The sequence below is a fragment of the Eulemur rufifrons genome, chromosome 18 (assembly GCF_041146395.1).
Source record: "Eulemur rufifrons isolate Redbay chromosome 18, OSU_ERuf_1, whole genome shotgun sequence".
Classification (NCBI taxonomy): domain Eukaryota; kingdom Metazoa; phylum Chordata; class Mammalia; order Primates; family Lemuridae; genus Eulemur; species Eulemur rufifrons.
Window position 1 is genome coordinate 36166070 of NC_091000.1, and position 23278 is coordinate 36189347.

Here is a 23278-nt window from a genome sequence, read left to right on the forward strand (position 1 = left end):
TCATACTATAGGATATACTAGGTGTCCAATAAATATGAGCCAATATCATTTGACTCTTGAAACTCTTCTCCATACTGCAGCAAAACTGATCTTTTAAAATTACAAACTACATCAACCCACCCTTCTTTAAAACACTTTTTATTTTAACAAATACTTAGTTAAATAATCCTTAAGCAATGTGCCACTATTAAAGGTACTTTAAAAACATTAAAATATTTTAACCACTCTATGGAGGGGTATTACTATTCCCTCATTTTACAGAGGAGGAATCTGAGGTGGAGGAACATTCCCAAGGTCACACAGGAACTAACTGGCAAGGTCAGGATCAGAACTCACTGAAACCAGAGTCCATGCTTTTAACCACTATGCTGATACTCCTGAACTTATGATGAGGTTACATTCTGATAAACCCACAGTAAACTGAAAATAAAGTAAATTAAAAATACATTTTCTACTTATAATGGGGTTTATCCCAAGGTAGCCCATCCTAAGTCAAGGAGTATATTGAATATACATCATTTTCCCGCCATCATAAAGTCCAAAAATCATTAAGTCTGTACTTTTACCATCAAAATGGGAGCCAAAATACTTAACATGCCCTACAAGATACTTCATCTACATTTTAAGCCTCATCTTGCAACTCACCCTCCCCTTTCCCTGTATTCCATCCACAATGCCTTCTCTCAGTCTTCTCCCCACAACAAGGTCTGACCAGAAGCTCTTCCTTGTGCTTAAGATGTTCTCAATAAGCCTACTCCATTCTCTTCTCAACCAAGTAAATCTCACCCATCTTATCCATCCATTCTTTTTTTTTTAAAGAGACAGGTTCTGGCTCTGATGCCCAGGCTGGTGCACAGTGGTGTGATCATAGCACACTGCAGCCTTGAACTCCTGGGCTCAAGTGATCCTCCCACTTCAACCTTCCAAATAGCGGGACTACCAGTGCATGACACCATGCCCGGTTAATATTTTTTTTATTTTTTTAGAGACAAGGTCTTGCTATGTTACCCAGGCTAGTCTCAAACTCCTGGCCTCAAGCAGTTCTTCCACTTCAGCCTTTCCAGTAGCTGGGATTACAGGCATGAGCCACCTCTACCCATCCTTTACAGCAGTGGTCCCCAACTTTTTTGACACCAGGGACCAGTTTCATGGAAGACAATTTTCCCATGGATATTGGGGTGGGGGTAGAGCTCAGCCCAGTTCCTAACAGGCCACAGACCAGTACCAGGGGTTGGAAACCACAGCTTTAGAGCTCATCTTAATGGGCACTTCTCAGTCTTCCCTGAACCTGACAGTGAGTTAAACTTCCTATTATTTTTCATTCTACAATGTACCTCTACTGCATTGAATGTAAAAAAGCTGTAATATAACATTTATTTGATTGCTTCTTTGGTCCACAAGTCTCTAATACATGAAACAACCCACCACTAAAATGAAAAATCCCACTTACATTTACAAAGAAAAGCAAAAAGTACAATCAAATACACATTATCATTTTAATCAGTTTATAAGCAAATAAGTATAGGATATTCCTCTTTATTATAAATTCAAAGCACAAACTACAACTGAAATCATTGATTTGCCTTTATCATGTTTTGGCAGCTGCTATAAGTTATCACTGCTAATTGTGTAAAAGAGTTTATAAACCTTTTACGTAAATATTAAGTGAAAAGTTTCATTGATAAGTGATCAAGAAATTTTCAATTAACCACACTGCTCAATTATAAAAACATAAGAACAAGTAACTGCAATCACACTTATTTTTTAAAAATAAATTACAAAGTGAAATAAAGTGAAACAATTAAGCACTAAAAAGTAAAAGTACAGTATTGTTGCATTATCATCTAGAGAAATCATTACTCCAAATTTCCTTTCCCATAAACCATTAAACAAAAGAATTCATTAAGATAAGCACTTTACTCCACAGACACTGCTAGGGAAGTGTATATTGTACTAGGAAAGCCCTTCAGAAAATAAATGAATAGTCATATTTCAAGAGACTTTAAAAATATTCATGTCCACTGATGCACTATTTTCCACATGTAAAAATCTATGCCAAAGCAATAATTACAAAGGCAGATAGAGATTTAGACACAAAGATTTTTCATGCAATACTATGACAGCAAAAGATGGAAATAAACTGAATGCCTAATAATAAATAGCTAAACAAATGCAATGAATAGGTTTGAGCAAGGCCTTGCTCTTGTTTTATTAACAGTTCATTATTTTTTCCATATTTCCTCCAAAATTATTCTCATTCTCTTCCCCCTCTCAATAAGCAGCTATATTAACATGTTTAATCTTTTTCTTCACGTTCCTTCAAAAATGTTTTTGTGTGCTTGTACTTACCATTTCAATCGTGTTAGGTTAAATATATTATTTTTTATTACTTTCTTCCTACATTTTTTGCATTTATTCCTATTACTCTGTAGGGTAACTGCTATATAATAATCTATTCTGTGCATCCAATACATTTTTCCTATCCACTCTCTTAATGATGAACACTCATGTTGACAATTCATTGCCATAAAAATAATGCTTCCACGAACATCCTCACTTATATTTCCTTATGGAACTATGTGAGAATTTCTTGGAATATGCCCTCAGGAGCAAATTATTAAGTCATTGGATACAGGCATAATTTACGTGAATAAGTACCACTAGACTCCTCTTGAGTTTGGCTCCACCAGTGTTCATTCCAACCAAAAGCACACAGGTATAAAATAACGCTATCTCCCCAACTATACTATCCATTATCCAACTTTAAAGTCCCTGAAACTATAGATGTAAGATGACATATAGATACTGTTTTAATGTAAATGTCTCTAAGTATTGATTTTGTGTTTATTTGGTTGTAGGGATTCTACCTCTGTAAATAAATATCTGTTCACATCCTTTGCTATTTTCTCACATATTATTTTCTACATTCACAAGTATTATAAAAATGTATTAATTATATATTCAGAATAAATTATTTGAATATAAATCAAAACCAAACAGTATATTCCTCTTCTAGACATGACATAGTAACAAGACCTGGACCCACCATAAACAACTAGAAAATTAAACAAAATGTATGAAACAGAAACTGTTTTCAGACATGGAGGAAGGGTAGCTCAAGACCATCATTCTTGAGAAAAGAAAACAAAATTGCTTTCCACGTAGAGTCAATTTCCTTATCATTGCACTGGGAGAGGGAAACTAAACAGAACCTGAAAGTCTCACTGAGTTGCAGAGGCAGAAGTTGGAGTACAGGGATTTCAAGATGGATAGAAGCTCCAGGACAGAATACTGTAGAGGAAGGAGCTATAAAAAGCAGCTCCAGAAATCTGCATTGACTATTTGGCTCAATACCAAACTGTTCACACTATGATAAAATTCAACAAGTGGGACTAAGACACTAACAGCTATAAGTTAAAGAACTCCCAGAACTAATATAGAACTAGGAATTGAGACCCTACTAGACACTGTGGAGAGACCACAGCCTTGTGCTACCTCTTGTCGCATGTCTAAGACTTACAGTCATTCAATAGAGACTCTAGAGGCACTAGGCCTGAACAGTAAGGCCTTAAAGTAACAGTTACTCTAAACCTGACTCAGAAAAAAAAACCAAAATAAACTTTAAAACTAGCATTAAAGGATAAAGTTGATCCACAATTAACTTCTCTGCCTACAAAAATAATCTAAGAATCTTAAAAGGAATATGACAGGTCGAGTGTGGTGACTCACACCTATCATTCTAGCAGTTTCATAAGCCAAGGCAGGAGGATCACTTGAGGCCAGGAGTTTGAGACAGGCCTGGGCAACATAGGGAGAAGTTGTCTCTCCAAAAAATTTTAAAAATTAGCAGGCCATGATGGCACATGACTGTAGTCCTAGCTGCTCGGGAGGCTGAGCTAGAAGGATTGCTTGAGCCCAGGAGTTTGAGGCTGAGGCTGCAGTGAGCTACAATGGCACCACTACATTCCAGCCTGGGTAACAGTGAGACACTGTCTCAAAAAAAAAAAAAAAAAAAAAAAAAAACCACGAAAATCCAGCACTCAGAAGCAATTTACTACATCTAATATCACTTATGTCTAAATTCAGTAGCCATAAGAAGCAGGAAAATGTGACCTATAAATAGAAACAAAATCAGTAAGTAAAAAACTGACCTAGATAGCACTCTGGAAGACTGAGGCGGGAGGATTGCTTAAGCTCAGGAGTTCAAGACCAGCCTGAGCAAGAGTGAGACCCCATCTCTACTAAAAAAGGAAAATTAGCTGGGTGCTGTGGCATGCACCTTTAGTACCAGCTACTCAGGAGGCTGAAGCAGGAGGATTGCTTGAGCTCAGGAGTTTGAGTTTGCAGTGAGCTATGATGATACCACTGCACTGTACCAGGGGCACCAGACAGCAAGACTGTCTCCCCTCCAAAAAAAAAAACTGACCCAGAAAATGAGAGATGATAGAATTAGTAGAAAAGAGTATTAAAGCAACCATTATTATGCTAAATACTGTCAAGGACTTAAAGGAAAATATGAACATAATGAAGAAAAAAAATGGAAAATATTAAAAACAACCAAATAGAATTTACAGACATAAAAATTATACTACCTGAAATTTTCAATGGATGGAATTACACTGCTGAAGAAAAGATCAGTTAATTTGAGGTTACAGCAAAAAAGCAATCTAAGATGAAGCACAAAGATAAAGACAAAAAAAAGTCAACAGATCTCAGTGACCTCTGAGACAATATCAAGAGGTCTAACAAATCTATAATTGGAATGCAGAAAAGAAGAGAAGGGGGAACAAGAAATGATATTTGAAGAAATAATGACCAAAATTTTTCCAAACTTGATAACAATTATATTATAAACCCACAGATGTAAGAACTCTAATAAGGATAAACATAAGGTAAGCCACACCCAGAAACATAATCAAATTCAATGAAAATCAGTAATAAAAACCTAAAAAGCAGCCAGACAACTGAAGTTTGATACAAAGAAGCTAAGAATCTAAATTTTAACACATTGAATAAGAGTAATTGCAGGGCACAAATTTAGATATACTTAATCAAAGCTAGATTAAAGATCAGCTTGCTGAGCACTTGCTGTGGGCAATGATCACTAAAAGGCACTCAACAAAAATGGAGAAAATATTTACTGGTATTCCTTAAAGGGACAGCTAACTAAATGGCAGGAAGAAACAGTATGATAAGGCACCTGGGGTTCAAAATAAGTTCACCCCCATCAACATCCATTGCAAAGAATCACTAAATGGCATCTAAAGAGGATGGATCCAATTAATGGCAGAGCTTTTGTTCACTGAGTGGATTGTTCAAGTTTAAGGGCCTCAGCTAAACTCAGATCAACAGAATAAAAGCTAGGTACTGCTACCCAACACTTTTCGTTCTCTGTCCTTATTTTTTTCCTCTAATAGATGTTGAATGTACATTTAAAGAACAACAATTCAAAGAAGAACCAAAATATAGCCTGCCTAGTATACCCATTCTCTTAGTCCACACCTGTGTTTTGGCATAACAAAAGTAGGCATATGGATCCAAATGCTATTTTAATTGATCTCCTCCCCTCAATTTGACATTCACTTCATATGAGACAATATCAGTTACTTACAAGCTAGTATGTGTTGGGGGGAGAATAATTTCAAACACCAAAGAGTATTTAAGTTTTTTTACCCATTGTCCTTTATCTCCTTGAAGTTTACTGAAGAAAAGTTTTAGTTCTCGAACTGTCAAATTATAGCTAGCCAGCACTCCCAACATGTCAACTAGAAGATCTGGAAACAAAAGAAAACAATAAAATAATTAAGCTACTTATATTTCTTGAAAATTTAATATATACTGTACTTAAGAGTTTGGACACTAAAATTCTAGGTACATGCTACTTGCTCAAATATTTCTTAAATAAATGTTAGTAAATGCAATAAGATAAATACATATTTAAAAGTCAGACTTCATTTTTTCATATACATTGTACTATAGAAAAAGTCATACCTGCTATCATATTGTCAACTTTTTCAATTTTCCCAAGCACTTTTTCAACAAGGCCTACTTCAGTGCAGACTTGAAGATTTCGTATGCTTTTCTTCAGAATGGCTGTAAACATGCTCCAGACTTCTGCTTGGCAAGTAATGTCACATTTTTCCAGTAGGTCCACCATGCAGATGATACTCTCACCTTCTTGGATAATGAAATTCATTTCCAAATCAAACTGTCCTCCTACCAGCTTCCAAGGGAATAAAAACAAACAAGACCACATTAAAAGCATTAGTATTTTCAGTATCACTATACCACACTCCTAAACATTAGATTACTAGTAACTACTCAAACACATTCTTTCCTAACCTGCACAAACATAAACGGTTCATTACCAAAAACAAAAAGCTCTAAAAAACGACGTTTCTAAAGAGATCTTCAAATTTAGAGAGTACAAAGTGAAGCAAGAACATAAAAATGGAAGCATTTTTCAACAAAAACAAATATAGAATGTCTTAGGTAAATCCCTACCTACTGCCCTGTTACTAAGAAAGATCTAAATTATCTCCACAATTGCTTCTAATTCGATATTTCATTTACAAATTATCTACTCTGCGAAATACACACAGCAACCTAAAGGTCCTTTGCTACCTAAACAAGGTATGTGCTCATAGCAAAGCTGAAAAGCTGAAAAGGCTCAGAATGGACAAAAAATTGGAGTTTATATTTGTCAGATTTCTGGTTTATTAAATCTACTCATTTTAATCCCTCTTCTCCTCTGCCAATAATCAGTACAACTTACACAGTCACACACCCAAAGTCAGTAATCAAGAAAATTTATTTCATTGATATTACTATCAGAAAGCTGTACTGACCTATCCCCCCCTTCCCATCTTACCTAGTCTCTCCACACAGAAGGAACGTTTATAAATTTTAAACAAATCCCAGTTGTTTGAAGGAAATAAAATACTTTTAGAATTACCTTTGCAGAGCTACCCTATTTAACTAGATTGTTTGAATAAATTTTATTGTGTACATTTAAGATATATAATATGCTGCTATCTTAAAGAGATTTTTTTAAAGATATCTATCAGAAATAGTTACACACATGATCCATCTACCCTTTTTTTTTTCTGAATACTCCTTGGTTTTTCATTACACATTCTTAAACCCAAAAGGTGGGCAAGAATTAGAAGAACATGAACTTTATAATACAAAATCCAAGAGCTCATAAAAGAATAATAGACACAAGCAAATAGAGTTTACTCTAGGAAAGCAAGGAAGGTTCAGAACTAGGAAATCAATCAAACCTCCTTGCAGCAGGGATCAACAAGTGCCCCAGGTTCTGCCAAAAAATACACACTGGCATGAGACTGAAAAAATGGAAATGAACAACATGAGGATCAGTATCTGCATGCAAGGAGACAAGAATTCCTGGCAAGCACAGTGGTAAAGACATTCGGTTTTTCCAGGAAAGCTCTGGCAGAGATTTTAGTATATGATTCATTGTATCATCAGTATCAAAGAGTATAAGGAGATAACAGCTGGGGTTTTGCCAAAAGTCCCTTGGTGTTATAGTGTCAATTTCTCCTAGTTACATGGTCCTGGCTATGAAGTATCCATGCTTGGTTTCCCAGTCCTCCCAGAAACTCTATAAACCATCTAATACACTAAGCCCAGTCTACTTAAACTTGCTGAAATAAATCAATTGTCTATAAATACATGATTTGTAAATTTAAAAAAATACAAAATTCAAATAAGAACTCGAAGTAATATAAACCTTCTGTTCTTGTTTGTGAATATTATTTGCTTGTTTTGTCTTTAACTTTTTATTTTGAAAAATTTCAAACATTGAAAAAAGATGCAAAAAGAGTACAAAGTTACTCTATACCCTTCACCCAGCTACCCCTAATGTATATATAACACAATCATAATACAATCATTAAAACCAAGAAATTAACATTTACAATAGTATTAACCAATCTGCAGATCTTACTCAAATTTTGCCACTTGTCACACTAAGGCCCTTCTTCTGATCCAGGATCAGTTTAACATCCGCTCAGTCTCCTCCAAGCTGAGACAGTTATACAGGCATTCTTTGACTTTCATGACTTTGACACTTCTGAGGAGTACTTGCCAATTATTTTATAGAATGTCTCCCAACCTGAACTTTTTTATGTTACGCATTTTTGGCAAGAATACCCCAGAAGTGATTTGTGCCCTTCTCAGTGTATCATTTCAGATGGTATCTGAAGTCAACTTGTCTAACTATTCATGACGTCATTTTTGATCACTGTTTTAGGTGGTATCTGTCAGATCTTTCCTTCTTAAAGGTACTATTTTTCATTTTGACATTAAGTATCTTGTGGAGAATACTTTGAGACTATACAAAGACTTTGTTTCTCATCATACTTTTAGGCATTCGTTGATGGATCTTGCCTGTGGCTGTTACTACTGGGCCATCTGCTAAATAGTGAGTTTATATTTCCATCACATTTTCTATATTTACTAATTGGAAAGACTTATTTTAATTAAGAAAAGTCTTACACATCTGAAAACTCAGCATTACGCTCAAAGAGGAAAAATGGAAAGATTCTCAGGAAAGTCAGGAAAAAGACTAGGATGCACTACCACCACTATCACTTAATATTATCCTGGAGATACAGAAGTCACATTTAGTCAAAAAAGGCAACAGAAAAGCAGAAAGTAGGAATTTAAATTATAATTATTTTTAGATAATATATATCTGAAAACCCCAAGGGTGTCAACTGAAAAATTACTAAAAATAAGAAAAGAATTTGGTAATGGAACTACTGATACAGTTAACAATATGAATCAGTCTCAAAAGCATTTTGCCAAATAACAAACATCAGAGGCAAATGGCTACCTATTGTGTAGTTCTACTTACATAACAGACTAGAAACGGTAAAACTATAGGGACAAAAATCAGATCAGTGGGTGTGTGGGATTGGGGGTCACTGGGGAACACAGAACAAGGTATTATAAATTTCATAAAGAAAAATTTTAGTAATAGCAAAAATATTTTCTGAAAATGAAGAGTAATAGGAAAGGCACAGCCCTACCAAATATTGAAACAATATGGTAATACAGACAAATGAACAGACTAAAACTCAATGTTTTTGATGAAAATACTCATGGGAATTTGGCAGAGAGGGGCATAGTGGTTAGAGAGTTAACTGTGGAGCAAGATCACCTTGCTCCAGAGGTCTTAAATCCACATTTCTAATTTTTGCTTCACCACTTACTAGCTGCATGACTCTGGGCAAGTTACTTTACTTCATTAACCCTCAAGTTTCCTTGTGGATATACTGGGGGTTTTTGTCTGTTTTGTTGTTTTGTTTTGTTTTTTTAATTAAGAGTACCTACTTTATAAAATGGTGAAAACATTTACATGAATAAGGTGCTTCTGGCCAGGCACAGTGGCTCACTCCTATATACTCTCACTTTGGGAGGCCAGGTGAGAGGATAGCTTCGGTCAGGTCAGGTGTTCGAGACCAGCCTGAGCAAACTAGCGAGACCCCGTCTCTACAAAAAACTAGAAAAATCAGCTGGGCATGCTGGCATGCACCTATAGTCCCAACTACTTGGGAGACTGAAGCAGGAGGATCACTTAAGCCCAGCCCAGGAGTTAGAGGCTGCAGTAAGCTGATGACAACACTGCACTCTAGCCCAGGCAACAGAGCGAGGCCCAATCTCAAAAAAAAAAAGGTCCTTCTAACAATGCCTGGCTGGCACTGTTGGTAGTGGTAGTTGTTATAATTATTATAATATTTTATAATGTAATAATTATATATCAATATTTGTATATTACTATAGGATAAAAGTAATGCCTAAATAAGACAAAGAGAGTTTAATTAAAAGTTTAGGGGCAGCTAGATTGAGATATCTGAAAAATAATAGATCAATCCATCATACCATAATAAATTTCCAAATGGATCAAAGATTTAAATGTAAAACTGAAGTCATAGAAGGACTGAATGAAATAATGGAGAAAGTATTTTATAACCTCAAGTGGTAAAAGCTTTTCTAACTAAGATTTTGTTTTAAGACTTCTGGACTTCGTACTGACAAATTTAACTACATAATAATTAAAAATTCTAAATATAAAAAAATAATAACATCAAAAGGTAAATGATACACTAGGAAAAATCATTTGTAATTCATTCATTCATTCAATTATTTATTTATTTATTTAGAGACATGATCTCACTCTGTCACTCAGGCTGGAGTACAGTGGCCCGGTCATAGCTCACTATAATCTCAAATTCCTGGGCTCAAGCAAGCTTCCTGCCTCAGCCTTCCAAGTAGCTGGGACTACAGGCACATGCTACCATGCCTAGCTTTTTTTTTTTTTGTAGAGACTGAGTCTCACTATATTGTCCAAGCTAGTCTTGAACTCCTGGCCTCAAGAGATCCCCCTCCTTTGGCCTCCCAACATGCTGGGATTATGGACTAAAGTCACTGCAGTCGTCTTGCAATTAATATCATAATACAATACAAATAACCTCCTGAAAAAAATTTTTAAAAAGGAAATCTGAGCAAAGGCAATGAACAAAAAAGGAAACACAAATAGCACTAAAACATGAAAAGAAATTCAACTTTGCTCACAAAATTAATGAACATTAAGACTATACTAATAAACCATTTTTACATATTGACTGACAGACTCTAAGTTTTTAATAACATATAAAAATAATATATAATATGGGCAAAAACTTGGGAAATGGGTACTCCCATACATTATTGTTATTTAGGAAACTGGTACAACATCATCTATAAAAAGCAATCTGACAATGGCTATCAAAAATTTTAAGTTTTTTTTTTAAGTGTTAAGCAGACATTTAATATTTCTGTGTTTCATTTTTTGAAACCCTTTGAAATAGCAATTTAACAATTAGAAATTTATATTATATTAAATAGATACATTTAAGTAATTATGTTAGATACAAGAACTTCATTTACTGAACAGAAAAAAAATAAAACAAAACAAAAAAAATTTTAAAGTTTTGTGTAACTATACAATGGAATATGGCGTAGCCATTGAATGGAATGAGGCCGCACCATATGACAAAAAAAGATCTCTAAAATACACTGTTTTAGTGAGAAAATCAAAGTGGAGAAAAGTATAAATAGTAGGCTACAATTTGAGTGTAAAACATTTACACACAGACATATATGTAAGTGCTCAATATGCCTCTGAATGGTAAACAAGAAGCTAAATATTGACTGCCTCTGGAAAAGAGAACTGGGTGTCTGAGGACAGAGGGCAAAGGGAGAGATTTTAGTGCATACACTTTTGAACGATTTGAATTTTATGCCATGAACACGTTATTTATTCAAAAATAGTTTAAAAAGAAGCAAATGCACAAAACACCACTGATGCTAGCATCAGAGTTTATAAAATTATTATAAATACAAATGACATAGGTAGCCTATTTCTGACAAAATATTCATTGAGTCAAAAATAATTTAGCACAATATAAAATTAACAATATGCAGAGGAGTTATTCAAATATTTAACAACTTTGTACAGCAACAGCACCAAGCAGACACATGACAAACCTATCAGAATGGGCCCCAGCTGTAAACATCCCATATTTCCATACTGAGCCACACTGGTTGGATACTGGCCTTCGCAGAACATACTTTAGTAAAAACGCCAGACAGGTTCAACACATGTACTGAAATAACCACAAAATACAAACCTCTACTACACAATAAATTTATAAACTCACTCAACACACTTTTACTGAATGCCTACTATATGCCAGGCCTTTAGGAAATAGTAGAACAGTAATGTTTAAGACAGAAACAGCCTGCTCTTATTCATGCCAATCAACACTGAATCTCATATTGCACAGAATTTTTTTTAACTGTTTACTTAGAAAATACTAGGTTTCCAAACTGGAAATCCCTTTCTCAATGAAAATATATAACAGAGCAATGACATCAAGTCATACAGTAACTTCAGCTCAAAAAGTCATTTTGTATGAATACAAAATAAATATTTAATGCTAATATGATAAATTCTCCTAAATAACTATAATAGCTAATAGAAAATATAATAGTTTTAAAACAACACTTCTAATGCCAACTATGAGTATAAAATATCGAGGCATGAATTAAAGAATATATAAGTCGTATAAGAAAAACCTTTCTAATTTTGATAAATGAGCAGACTTGCTTCTAGATAGTAGTATTAAATTCTATCAAGTTAAATTTTCACAAATTCACCTATAAATTCAATACAATATCATTAAAAATGCCAATGAGATTTTTTTCTGAAATTTAAACAATTCTAACTTCTATCTGAGAATTAAATATGTGAAAAAAGTAAAGAAAAATTCTGTACAAAAAGAACACTGGAATCATTAATCAAATGGTAAAACGTAATTATTAAAACTGTGTGGTACTAGACAGATAATAATTAATGAAATAAAAACAGAACCTGGAACCAATATAAATAAATTCAATACAGGATTAGAGTGGTATCACAAGGATTAAATGGAACTACAACAGTTTTCGTGTTAAAAAATTACGGTTAAATCCTTATCTTACACCATAAACCAAAAAAAACTCCAGATAACTTAAAACATGAAAAGTTACATTTGAAGCCACAAAATGTAAGAAATTCTCAAAGAGTAAAAAATCATTAACAGGTTATAGAAATAAAAAGTAGTATGAGGAAAAATAAGATATTTTCAATTTAGTGAAAGAAAAGTTTTAGGAAGACATGAACAGTCAATTTATACACACCAAAAAAACTCAAATGACAAATGCAAAGGGGAAAACTATTTATAAAAGTTAGCAATTTTTTTGTTTGTCTGTTTGTTTTTGTTTTTTTTTTTTGAGACAGAGTCTCACTCTGTTGCCCAGGCTAGAGTGAGTGCCGTGGCGTCAGCCTAGCTCACAGCAACCTCAAACTCCTGGGCTTAAGCGATCCTACTGCCTCAGCCTCCCAAGTAGCTGGGACTACAGGCATGAGCCACCATGCCGGGCTAATTTTTTCTACATGTATATTTTAGTTGGCCAGATAATTTCTTTCTATTTTAGTAGAGACGGGGTTTTCGCTCTTGCTCAGGCTGGTCTCGAACTCCTGACCTCGAGTGATCCACCCGACTTGGCTTCCCAGAGTGTTTGGATTACAGGCAGGAGCCACCACGCCCGGCCAAAAGTTAGCAATTTTTAGTTAAATTTAAAAAAAAAAAAAAAAGTTAGCAATTTTTAAAATTATTAATGATCAAAGTAGGTGAGAATGAGATAAAACAGGCACTTTCATATACTCCTGTCATCATATTTCCAGAAAGCAACATGGCAATACTAACTAAACATATAATTGTGTTAAGAATATCTTTTATGAAATGTGGGCAATAATGATCAGTTGCTGATGCCAAAGACTAAGGAAAGTTAATGGGAAAAATTCAAAGCTGAAAAAATTCACTCCATAAACTTCAACCTGTAAATTTGATAAGGATAATTTTTAATCAATTTTAGCGGTGGAAAGGTCTGGTCCAGGTCTAAGAACACCAATATTCTTTCAAAGATAATTAGAAAGAACCACCAATCTACAGAATGTAAAATAAAGAAGTGACAAAATCTTCAGGCACAAGAAAAACTTGAGAAAAAGAATTACAAAGGTCCAGAAAGGCAGCCAAACAGAAAAATCTCTAAGGCCTTAAAAACTAATAATTCGATAATATTATATATAACAACATATAACACTAAAATAATTAGAAATCTGAAAAAGATTTTGTGAAAATCATTTAGATGTAATAGTAAAGTAGAAAAAGAAGACAAACTCTTCAATAATGTTTTCTAGAAGACAGAAACTAAGCCTTTTCCACTGAATATAACGAGGCACTTCTTAAAACACATACAGGCCGGGCGCGGTGGCTCACGCCTGTAATCCTAGCACTCTGGGAGGCCGAGGTAGGCGGATCGTTTGAGCTCAGAAGTTCGAGACCAGCCTGAGCAAGAGCGAGACCCCATCTCTACTAAAAATAGAAAGAAATTATATGGACAGCTAAAAATATATATAGAAAAAAAAAAAAAAAAATTAGCCGGGCATGGTGGTGCATGCCTGTAGTCCCAGCTACTCGGGAGGCTGAGACAGGAGGATCGCTTGAGCTCAGGAGTTTGAGGTTGCTGTGAGCTAGGCTAACGCCACGGCACTCACTCTAGCCTGGGCAACAGAGTGAGACTCTGTCTCAAAAAAAAAAAAAAAAAAAAAAAAAACACATACATACACATTTGGACTTTATTTATTTAATATAAGGCAAACCAACCAATATGTTTGAAACTATCTACTGCCAGGAAAACAAAATCTAGAAAGAGTTCTAATAGTGTGAAAATTTCTTACAACAATTATTATATATGTCCTCTGCGTAGATCTAAATGGGTCAAAAACCTTGTTGCAACTAACTTAAGAGACCTTACCTTCACCTTAGTATTACTAACATCAATCCTTCATTTTGATCTGTGTATACTGCCACCAGTAACCACCTTTCCAAGAAGCTATAGAATTAATTTTTGAAAGTAATTTCCAAAAAAGCCCCAAATATTTCACCAGCTTTTAAATTGAGTTTATACTGAGAGCAATATCCAGAAAGGTGTTTTACATATTCCTTCATTGCTTTAAGTATTATAAAATATGCCTTTCAAGGAGAAAATTGATGGCAGAAATTTGTACATACAAATGTGTGGCATATTTGATATACTATATGTATGCATATCTATTATACTAAAAACCATGCACAGGGTCTACAGTATGTCATGTTAACCCTTTCTAATAGTTATTTGAAGCTGATCAACCTTCAAAACACAAATTTGTTTCCAATGACAGGGATCATAATCCAGGTCCAGGCATTGGCTAGTTATTATCTGAGCTGTAGTAATGGCTCTGCACTACAAAATGTAATCTTCCCAAATGTCACAGTAAGTTATGAATATCTGAGCAGCCTAATGCACTTTACTAGCCATGAAATGTGAAAATGTAATCTTATTACCTTTTTTATGGTTGTATTTTTTTGAATAATGTAGCATGGAAACTGATGTATAGTCTTTTTCTGCATTTTAGCATGATTTGGTCTCCTTTGCTATATAGAACATTTTTCAAAACTCTACATTTCAACATATTTTAGTCTTGGCCTGAACTTCATAAACAATTTTTATAGCAACCTTCAGGGTGGCATAACATGCTTTCTATAGGTTATAGTTTAATGTACAAGATTGTAGAAATTTTAAAACAACTTATTCAAAGAATTCAAATAAACCTTTATAAGTTTTGTTTTAGGACTTTAATTAGACATGATGATTGCTCTTCTTCTCAATGGTTACATTAAAAAATTGCCTTAAGCTGAAATTAGTCACTAACCTAAATCACTTGTATTTTCAGAAAACCAAGATACACATGTAGACCAAAAATAATTATCTTCTCTTCAAAAGATTTATAAAACTAGAAAGACTATAACTCATAGCAAATTCTAATACTTCAAAGAAAAGCTATGTTTTCCCTGGACCACTCAATGGAAACTTGCTAAATTTTTCCTCAAAGATGGGACAGAAGTAAGGTATAGCAGGAAAAACACTGGACAAAGTATAATCACAGCTTCTATCCCTAACTACTTTCTTATTTCTTGTGACCTATATAGTATGACAGGTCTAGTTACTACCTGCCTACAAATATCTGAATCACTTTTTTCTCTGAAATTGTCTATATATTTGCAAAATGAACTAAGGGTAAGCTTCTTCAATTTATCTGCATCTTCCAAAAAATACATTTAGTTTTTAAAAGTGCCAATCTCAGGATATGAAGTTTTTCCCCAAGAATCCATTCCTAAGTGAATGGGAACTTGTACATGTTTACAGTCACTAGAAACTTACTAATAGGGAGAAGTTGCAGGAAAATTAAAGTGCTGTGGAACAGACTGCACTGACTCCCCGTTTACATTTTTTTTTCTTCTTTCATAATAATTAAGAGACTCCAGTTTGGCACACGGAGGCCAGGAAAAAAGATCTCACTTTCTAGCTTTCCTTAAATGAATAGCGTTCCATACCAGCCATGTGAACAAGTTCTAACCAACAAGCAGCAATACATGCACCTTCTAGGTATTACTCTTTAAAAAAGGAAACATGCTTTTCGAAATGAGTTTGCCACCAGGTGTCCTGAAAACCACCCCTACAGGCCAAAATGGGAAAGAAAAAGACTCATATCAACATCATCATCATTGGACACATAGATTCAGGCAAGTCTACCGCTACTGGCCATCTGATAAACAAATGTGGTAGGATCAAAACAAAAGAACCATCAAAAACTTTGAGAAGGCTGCTGAGATGGAAAAGGTTCCTTCAAGTATGTCTGGGTCTTGAATAAAACGAAAGCTGAGTGTGAACATGGTATCACCACTGATATCTCCCCGTGGATATTTGAGACTAGAAAATACTACATGACTATTATTGATGCCCCGGACAAAGATACTTTATCAAAAACATGATTATAGGCACATCTCAGGCTGACTGTACTGTCCTGATTATTGCTGCTGGTATTGGTGAATTTGAAGCTGGTATCTCCACGAATGGGCATGAGCATGGCCTTCTGGTTTACACACTGGGTGTGCAACAACTAATTGTTGGTGTTAACAAAATGAATTCCACTGAGCCACCCCATAGTTAGAAGAGATAGGAGAAAATTGTTAAGGAAGTCAGCACTTACATTAAGAAAATTGAGTACAAGCCCAACACAGCAGCATTGGTGCCTCTGGTCAGAATGATGACATGTTGGAGTCAAGTGCTAACATGCCTTGGTTTAAGGGATGGAGAACCACCTGTAAAGATGGCAATGTCAGTGAACCATGCCACCTGAAGCTCTGGATTGCATCCTACCATCAACTCGTCCAACTGACAAGATCTTGCATCTGCCTCTGAAGGATATCTACTAAATTGGTGGTATTGATACTATCCCTGTGGGCAAAGTGGAGACTGGTGATCTCAAACCTGACACAGTGGCCATCTTTAATCCAATGAACATTACAAATGAAGTCTTTTGAAACGCACCATGAAGATCTGAGTGAAGCTCTTCCTGGAGACAATGTGGGCTTCAATATCAAGAATGTGTCTGTCAGAGATGTTCACCATGACAACATCGATGGTGACATCAAAAATGACCCACCAATGGAAGCAGCTGGCTTCACTGCTCAGGTGATTATCCTGAACCATCCAGGCCAAATTAGTGCTGCCTACGTACCTGTACTGGATCATCGACACAGCTCACATTGTTTGCAGAGCTGAAGGAAAAGATTGATCAGGCTGGGCATGGTGGGGCTCATGCCTGTAATCCTAGCACTTGGGAGGTCGAGGCAGGCAGATCATTTGAGCTCAGGAGCTCAAGATCAGCCTGACCAAGAGTGAGACCCCATCTCTACTGAAAAATAGAAGGAATTAGCTGGATAACTAAAAATATATAGAAAGAATTAGCTGGGCATGGTGGCACATGCCTGTAGTCCCAGCTACTCAGGAGGCTGAGGCAGGAGGATTGCTTGAGCCCAGGAGTTTGAGGTTGCTGTGAGCTAGGCTGACACCACAGCACTCTAGCCCGGGCAACAGAGTGAGACTCTGTCTCAAAAAAAAAAAAAAAAGATTGATCACTGCTTGCTCTGGTAAGAAGCTGGAAGATGACCCTAAATTCTTGAAATCTGGTGATGCTACCATCGTTAATATGATTCCTGGCAAGCCCACGTGTGTTGAGAACTTCTCTGACTACCCTCTCCTGGGTTGTTTTGCTGTTCGAGATATGTGACAGACAGTTGCTATGGGTGTCATCAAAGCAATGGACAAGACTACTGGAGCTGGCAAGGTCACTAAGTCTGCCCAGGAAGCTCAGAAAGCTAAATGAATATCATCCCCAATACCTGCCACTCCAGTCTTAGTCCTGCCACTCCAGTCTTAGTCGTTGAAGAAACAGTCTCAGAACTGTTTATTTCAGTTGGCCATTTAAGTTTAATAGTAAAAGACTGGTTAATGATAAATGCATTGTAAACTTTCAGAAGAAAAAGGAGAGCATTTTATGGACCTTTTTTAGTCATGTGGCAGTTTTAAATTATTCGTTTTTAAAATGAGTACTTTTTAACGTAACAACTGGTTATGTTAAAAATCTGTCACAGAATTTTGAGACCCATTAAAACAAAGTTTAATGAGAAAAAAAAAAAAAAAAAAAGACATGACCTCTCCAACTTTCCTCCTTCCTACTGCATAAAATGCAGAAACAGTGGCAAGAAGAGCTACAGTGGCCATCTTGGAATCTAAGCTACAATTCTTATGTTGAAGATAAAACAGCAAAAAGATCCAAGGATCCTGACAATTAGAGAACCACCACAGTAGCCCACTACCCAGACTTTTACCTAAAGGACTAATACAATTCTAGCTTGCAAAAACCATTGTTATTTTGAGCCTGTTTTATCAGCTGAAAACCTACTTACACATATATACTGTTAGTTGCATTTTCTCAGAAATTGAAAAAAATTATCCATATCTTGAGTGACATATCTCCATTCCTACCACGTATACTATAGCAAGTGTTAACTTGCCCAGAGTCTATTTTGACATACTTTTTTTTTTTTTTTAAATAGAGACATGGTCTGGCTGTGTCACCCAGGTTACAACTCCTGGGCTAAAGGGATCCTCCCACCTCAGCCTCCCAAAGTGTTGAGATTACAGGCGTGAACCACCGCACCCAACCTTGACATACTTTTGAGAGCTAGATATGTGCCCTGGTAACTTTAGAAACAGAACCCACAGAACAGCCTATTCCCTGACTATATTCTTACTGGATTGCTTGATATTAAATATCTGCTCTATACCACCACAATGCCACTATACCAGACACCCGTGCTATGGGTTGAATTGTGTCCCCCAAAAGGTCATATGTTGAAGTCCTAACCTCTAGTATTCCAGAATGTGATCTTATTTGGAAATAGGGTTGTTGCAGATACAATTAGTTACAATGGGATCATTAGGGCAGCCCTAATCCAATATGACAGGTGTCCTTACAAAGAGGGAAAATTTACCCTCAGAAACATACACACAAGGACAGAACTGTGAGACAATAAATTTCAGGTGTATTCAGCCACCAATTTCTGGTGCTCTGTTTTGCAACCCTAAGAAACTAATACACACCAAAATCTCCTAGAGTTTATTTTTGATGCTGCCTAATAAATTCCCTAGTAAGAGTTCTCAAAAACTCAGAAAAACAAGACCATGACCCAGAGACTCTGTTCAGTTTTATCTTCTCCCAGAACTTTCATTTAATAGCAACAACATTGCACTTTCCTCACAGAAATAGGCTTGTGATTGGTACTCAGTTTTTCAAAGATAAACAATATATTGCTGAGGGATATATAGATAATAAACTATTTTTTAAAAAACCAAAGGAATCACTCACATCACAGTTAGAATAAGGATAATTGTTCTAGCAAAGAATAAGAGATTCCAATTACTAATATTGTTTTACTACTAAGCTGGTGTTGGATATATGCATATGCATTTTAATAATTTTAATATATAAGTATATTTATATATTTTACCTTATATATTTTACCTACATATCTTCAGTGTGTTTGTTACATTTCATAATGGAACAAAATTTTAAGTGGTACCATGCTGAAGATATCCCTAGAGGGGCACAGGCTACACAAGTTTCTCTCAGATAAAGGCCCACTGAAAATAAACTCATAGTCCAAAATCAAAACACACGTATGAAAACAACATAGCATGAGGAGTCAGTAGATATACTAATAGCAAGATTAGGTCCTCAAGACCTTCAAGTTACAAAATTATAAAATTTATAAAATTATGATACATTATGATAAAGGGACATTTTCGTGTCATAAAGGCATGAAAGAAAAAACAAGAAAAAAAAGACACTTGAAAGATTATGACAGGAAGAAAGAAGATTACCAAAAAGATTTGAAAAACAAATAGAACTTTTAAAATAAAAAGCAGATATTGAAAAATCCAACAGGCAGTTTGGTTGAAAAGTAGATTAGAAGAAATTGAATAAAGGATGTGGGAACTAAAAGACAGGACTTAGGATATTCTAAGAAGGCAACAGAGAGAGACAGGGAGATAGAAAGTATGAGAGAGTTTGAGAGACATGGAAGATAACATGAGAAAGACAAACACACATTTAATAGGAAAGTCCAAAAGCAAAACATTGAAAGGAAGGATGAATGGAGTTGTCTGCTATAATACTGAGACTTTTCTAGTAATCAACAATGATGTGAATCCTGTGAATTAGAACACAAAAAGCACCAATCAATTATTACATACAAAAAAAATTTTTTTTTAATGCATGTGGGGTTTTTTTGTTTGTTTGTTTTTCTGAGACAGAGATCCATTCTGTCATTCACACTGCAGTGCAGTGATGCAGTGACCTAATCACACCTCACTATAACCTTGAATTCATGGGCTCAAGCAAGCCTCCTGCGTCAGCCTCCTGAGTAGCTAGGACTACAGGCTGGTACCATCATGCCTGGCTAATTCTTAAAAATGTTTTTGTATAGACAGGGTCTCACTGTTACCTTGGCTGGTCTTGAACTCCTAGCCTCAAGCAATCCTCTCACCTCAGCCTCCCAAAGGGCAGGGATTACAAGCGTGAGCCACCAAGACTAGCCAATTCTTACACAATATTTAACACTACAGAAACTGTGGCAGTACAATCCAGACTTTTTTAAAAAATATGTTCACTGTCATACCAAAAATTTCTTAAATACAAATGGTCCCCGGGTTATGAACAAGACATGTTCCTGAGAACGTCTTTAGGCTGGATGTGTACATAACTGGGATCCCTGGTGAAAAGCACATATGCAATAATAATTGATAATAATAATAATAACAACAATACTATAATGGCATACACATGGTAATAATAATACAGTGTAATATCATAATAATTATACTCTTGTATTATATATAATAAGTTACAGTTACAATAACTATTGTGCTATTTCTTTTAATTCAAACAAACAGAACATAAAAACAAACTCATATAAAAAGTTTACATAGCAAATAGGATCAATTTCAAAACAGAATATTGAAGGTTAACACACCTAATTTGTATGCTAGGCTAACAGGAATGTTACACTTATTTTGATCTTCTAACCAATAAATATTATAATAACCTTTCCATTTCAACAATTAATCCACTGTACTTAGCAATAATTGATGCTTTCATTGGAACACTGCCTTTCACATGTTCCATTATTCTCACTTTATAATTGTTCTGATAGTTGAGCCACTGAAGCCGAATGCTTTCCCAATGAATGGTGGCATCTGGCTTTTCTTCCAACACTTAATTATTCGTACTTTCGTTTCCATTGTAATCACTTTTCCCTTCACTGCAGGCTCACCTGGACTTGCAGTGGACTTTTCCTCATAAGGGTAAACACAGACTTACAAAATCAAATTAAAAAGTTAAGACAAAAGTAATGCTGTGTGTAAGCAACCGTATAAACAATGAGACTAGCCACTAGCATAAAGATGCTACACTTAATGAACCACTTACGCCGTGCGGGTTTGTTTAAATGCATGGAAGAAACTAGTTCCTGAATTACTAATTTAATTATTTAATTATAAATTATCCTTATGGGGAGCCTTCAGAGCCCATTCGTAAGTACGGAACACCATAAGCCAGGTCATCCTTAACACAGGGACTTCTGTAGTAATATTTGTCTCTACTGGAATTTTAAATCTCTGTAGGTAAAGACAGTAAAGTGTTTTTATCACTAGTAAAGAAAATTATGAGATAGATGTAATATATATAAGAAAAAGAATAAATTTAATATAAATTACAATTATGAAAGTAAAATATCACCGGAAAAAATATAAATTTTCAACATATCCCACCCAAAGAACTTCATACAAATATGAGAGTCCAGAATATTTCCTAATTATTAGGTACAGGCAATCAAATCTGCTATTTCAGGATCCAATTTGAATTCTAAACTGCTTTCACCCATTACAATATGGGTTGGGTAAACAAATTTTCAGCTCACCCTGGTTCTCCCTTGTCCCTTCTAAAATCATAATTTTTATAAACTATGTCTATGTCCCAGGAATCATAGAACACTTAGTATCATGTTAAAATTTCTTACTTCAGAAAATTAGGTTAAATTTGGTATTCTCTATATTTGCCTTCCCTCTTCCATGCTTCCTTTAAAGAACCATATCTTAACATTTTCTTAAGGTCCAACACAAGACATATTTCTATAGAGAACCATTTTTACCTCTGCAGCCTACGATAAACTAGGATGACCCATATCATATTACCAATATTCAACTGTTTCTGACTATAATAATTTCACGAGCCAAACTAATATTTCAATCATAACACACATACTTTTTGCATATCACACATTTAATCACTTGCTCTCCAATTATTTCCCAAGTCAGCCTTTGCCATTCAAATAGCATGAATGGTGGTCACTGAAAATAGAAATAGTTTCTAAAAATATTTTTTATCCTTTTTAAACCTAGCACTGTGCTTGATATATAATGGATCCTAAGGATATACATATCAGTAAGCTTAAATACTATGATTTCCAAGGTAAAAAATTAAGAGGAAAACAGAGAATTCTGATGTTTAGCATTGTGTTATTTTTTTTTTTTTTTTTTTTTTTTTGAGACAGAGTGTCGCTTTGTTGCCCAGGCTAGAGTGAGTGCCGTGGCATCAGCCTAGCTCACAGCAACCTCAAACGCCTGGGCTTAAGCAATCCTACTGCCTCAGCCTCCCGAGTAGCTGGGACTACAGGCATGCGCCACCATGCCCGGCTAATTTTTTTTTTCTATATATATTTTAGTTGGCCAGATAATTTCTTTCTATTTTTAGTAGAGACGAGGTCTCGCTCATTGCTCAGGCTGGTCTTGAACTCCTGACCTCGAGCGATCCACCCGCCTCGGCCTCCCAGAGTGCTAGGATTACAGGCGTGAGCCACCGCGCCCGGCCCCTAGCATTGTGTTATTTAAGTTACAATCATAAATACATTTAGAAGACTAAAAGAAATAGAATTATACCATAATCTCACAATGAGACTCATCTAGGCTTGGAAGCCTTCCACTAATATATTAATAAAGATTCTAAGACTTACTACAGTCATAAAATTCCACATATTTAGCTTAGTAAACTCCATAGTCAACAATTGTAACTTCTTGTCATTTGATATACTGAACTGAAAATACTTCCTTTGAGGTTTTTGTTCTCCTTCTTCTACTTACCTGTCTTCTGGGTCTTTCA

The 23278-nt window shown here is 35.3% G+C and overlaps 1 protein-coding gene and 1 pseudogene across 2 annotated transcripts in view; one reads left to right on the forward strand and one right to left on the reverse strand.

Annotated features, from left to right (window-relative positions):
- LRBA (LPS responsive beige-like anchor protein) overlaps nucleotides 1-23278 on the reverse strand; it is a 637829-nt gene that overhangs the window by 556423 nt on the left and 58128 nt on the right. For both annotated transcript variants that reach the window (XM_069493475.1, XM_069493474.1), the window contains 2 exons: nucleotides 5992-6223; nucleotides 5674-5774 (listed from right to left, as the gene is read on the reverse strand). In XM_069493475.1, coding sequence (XP_069349576.1) covers nucleotides 5674-5774; nucleotides 5992-6223 — 333 coding nt within the window. The remainder of the gene's footprint in view (nucleotides 1-5673; nucleotides 5775-5991; nucleotides 6224-23278) is intronic.
- LOC138398839 (elongation factor 1-alpha 1-like) lies at nucleotides 16184-17884 on the forward strand (annotated as a pseudogene).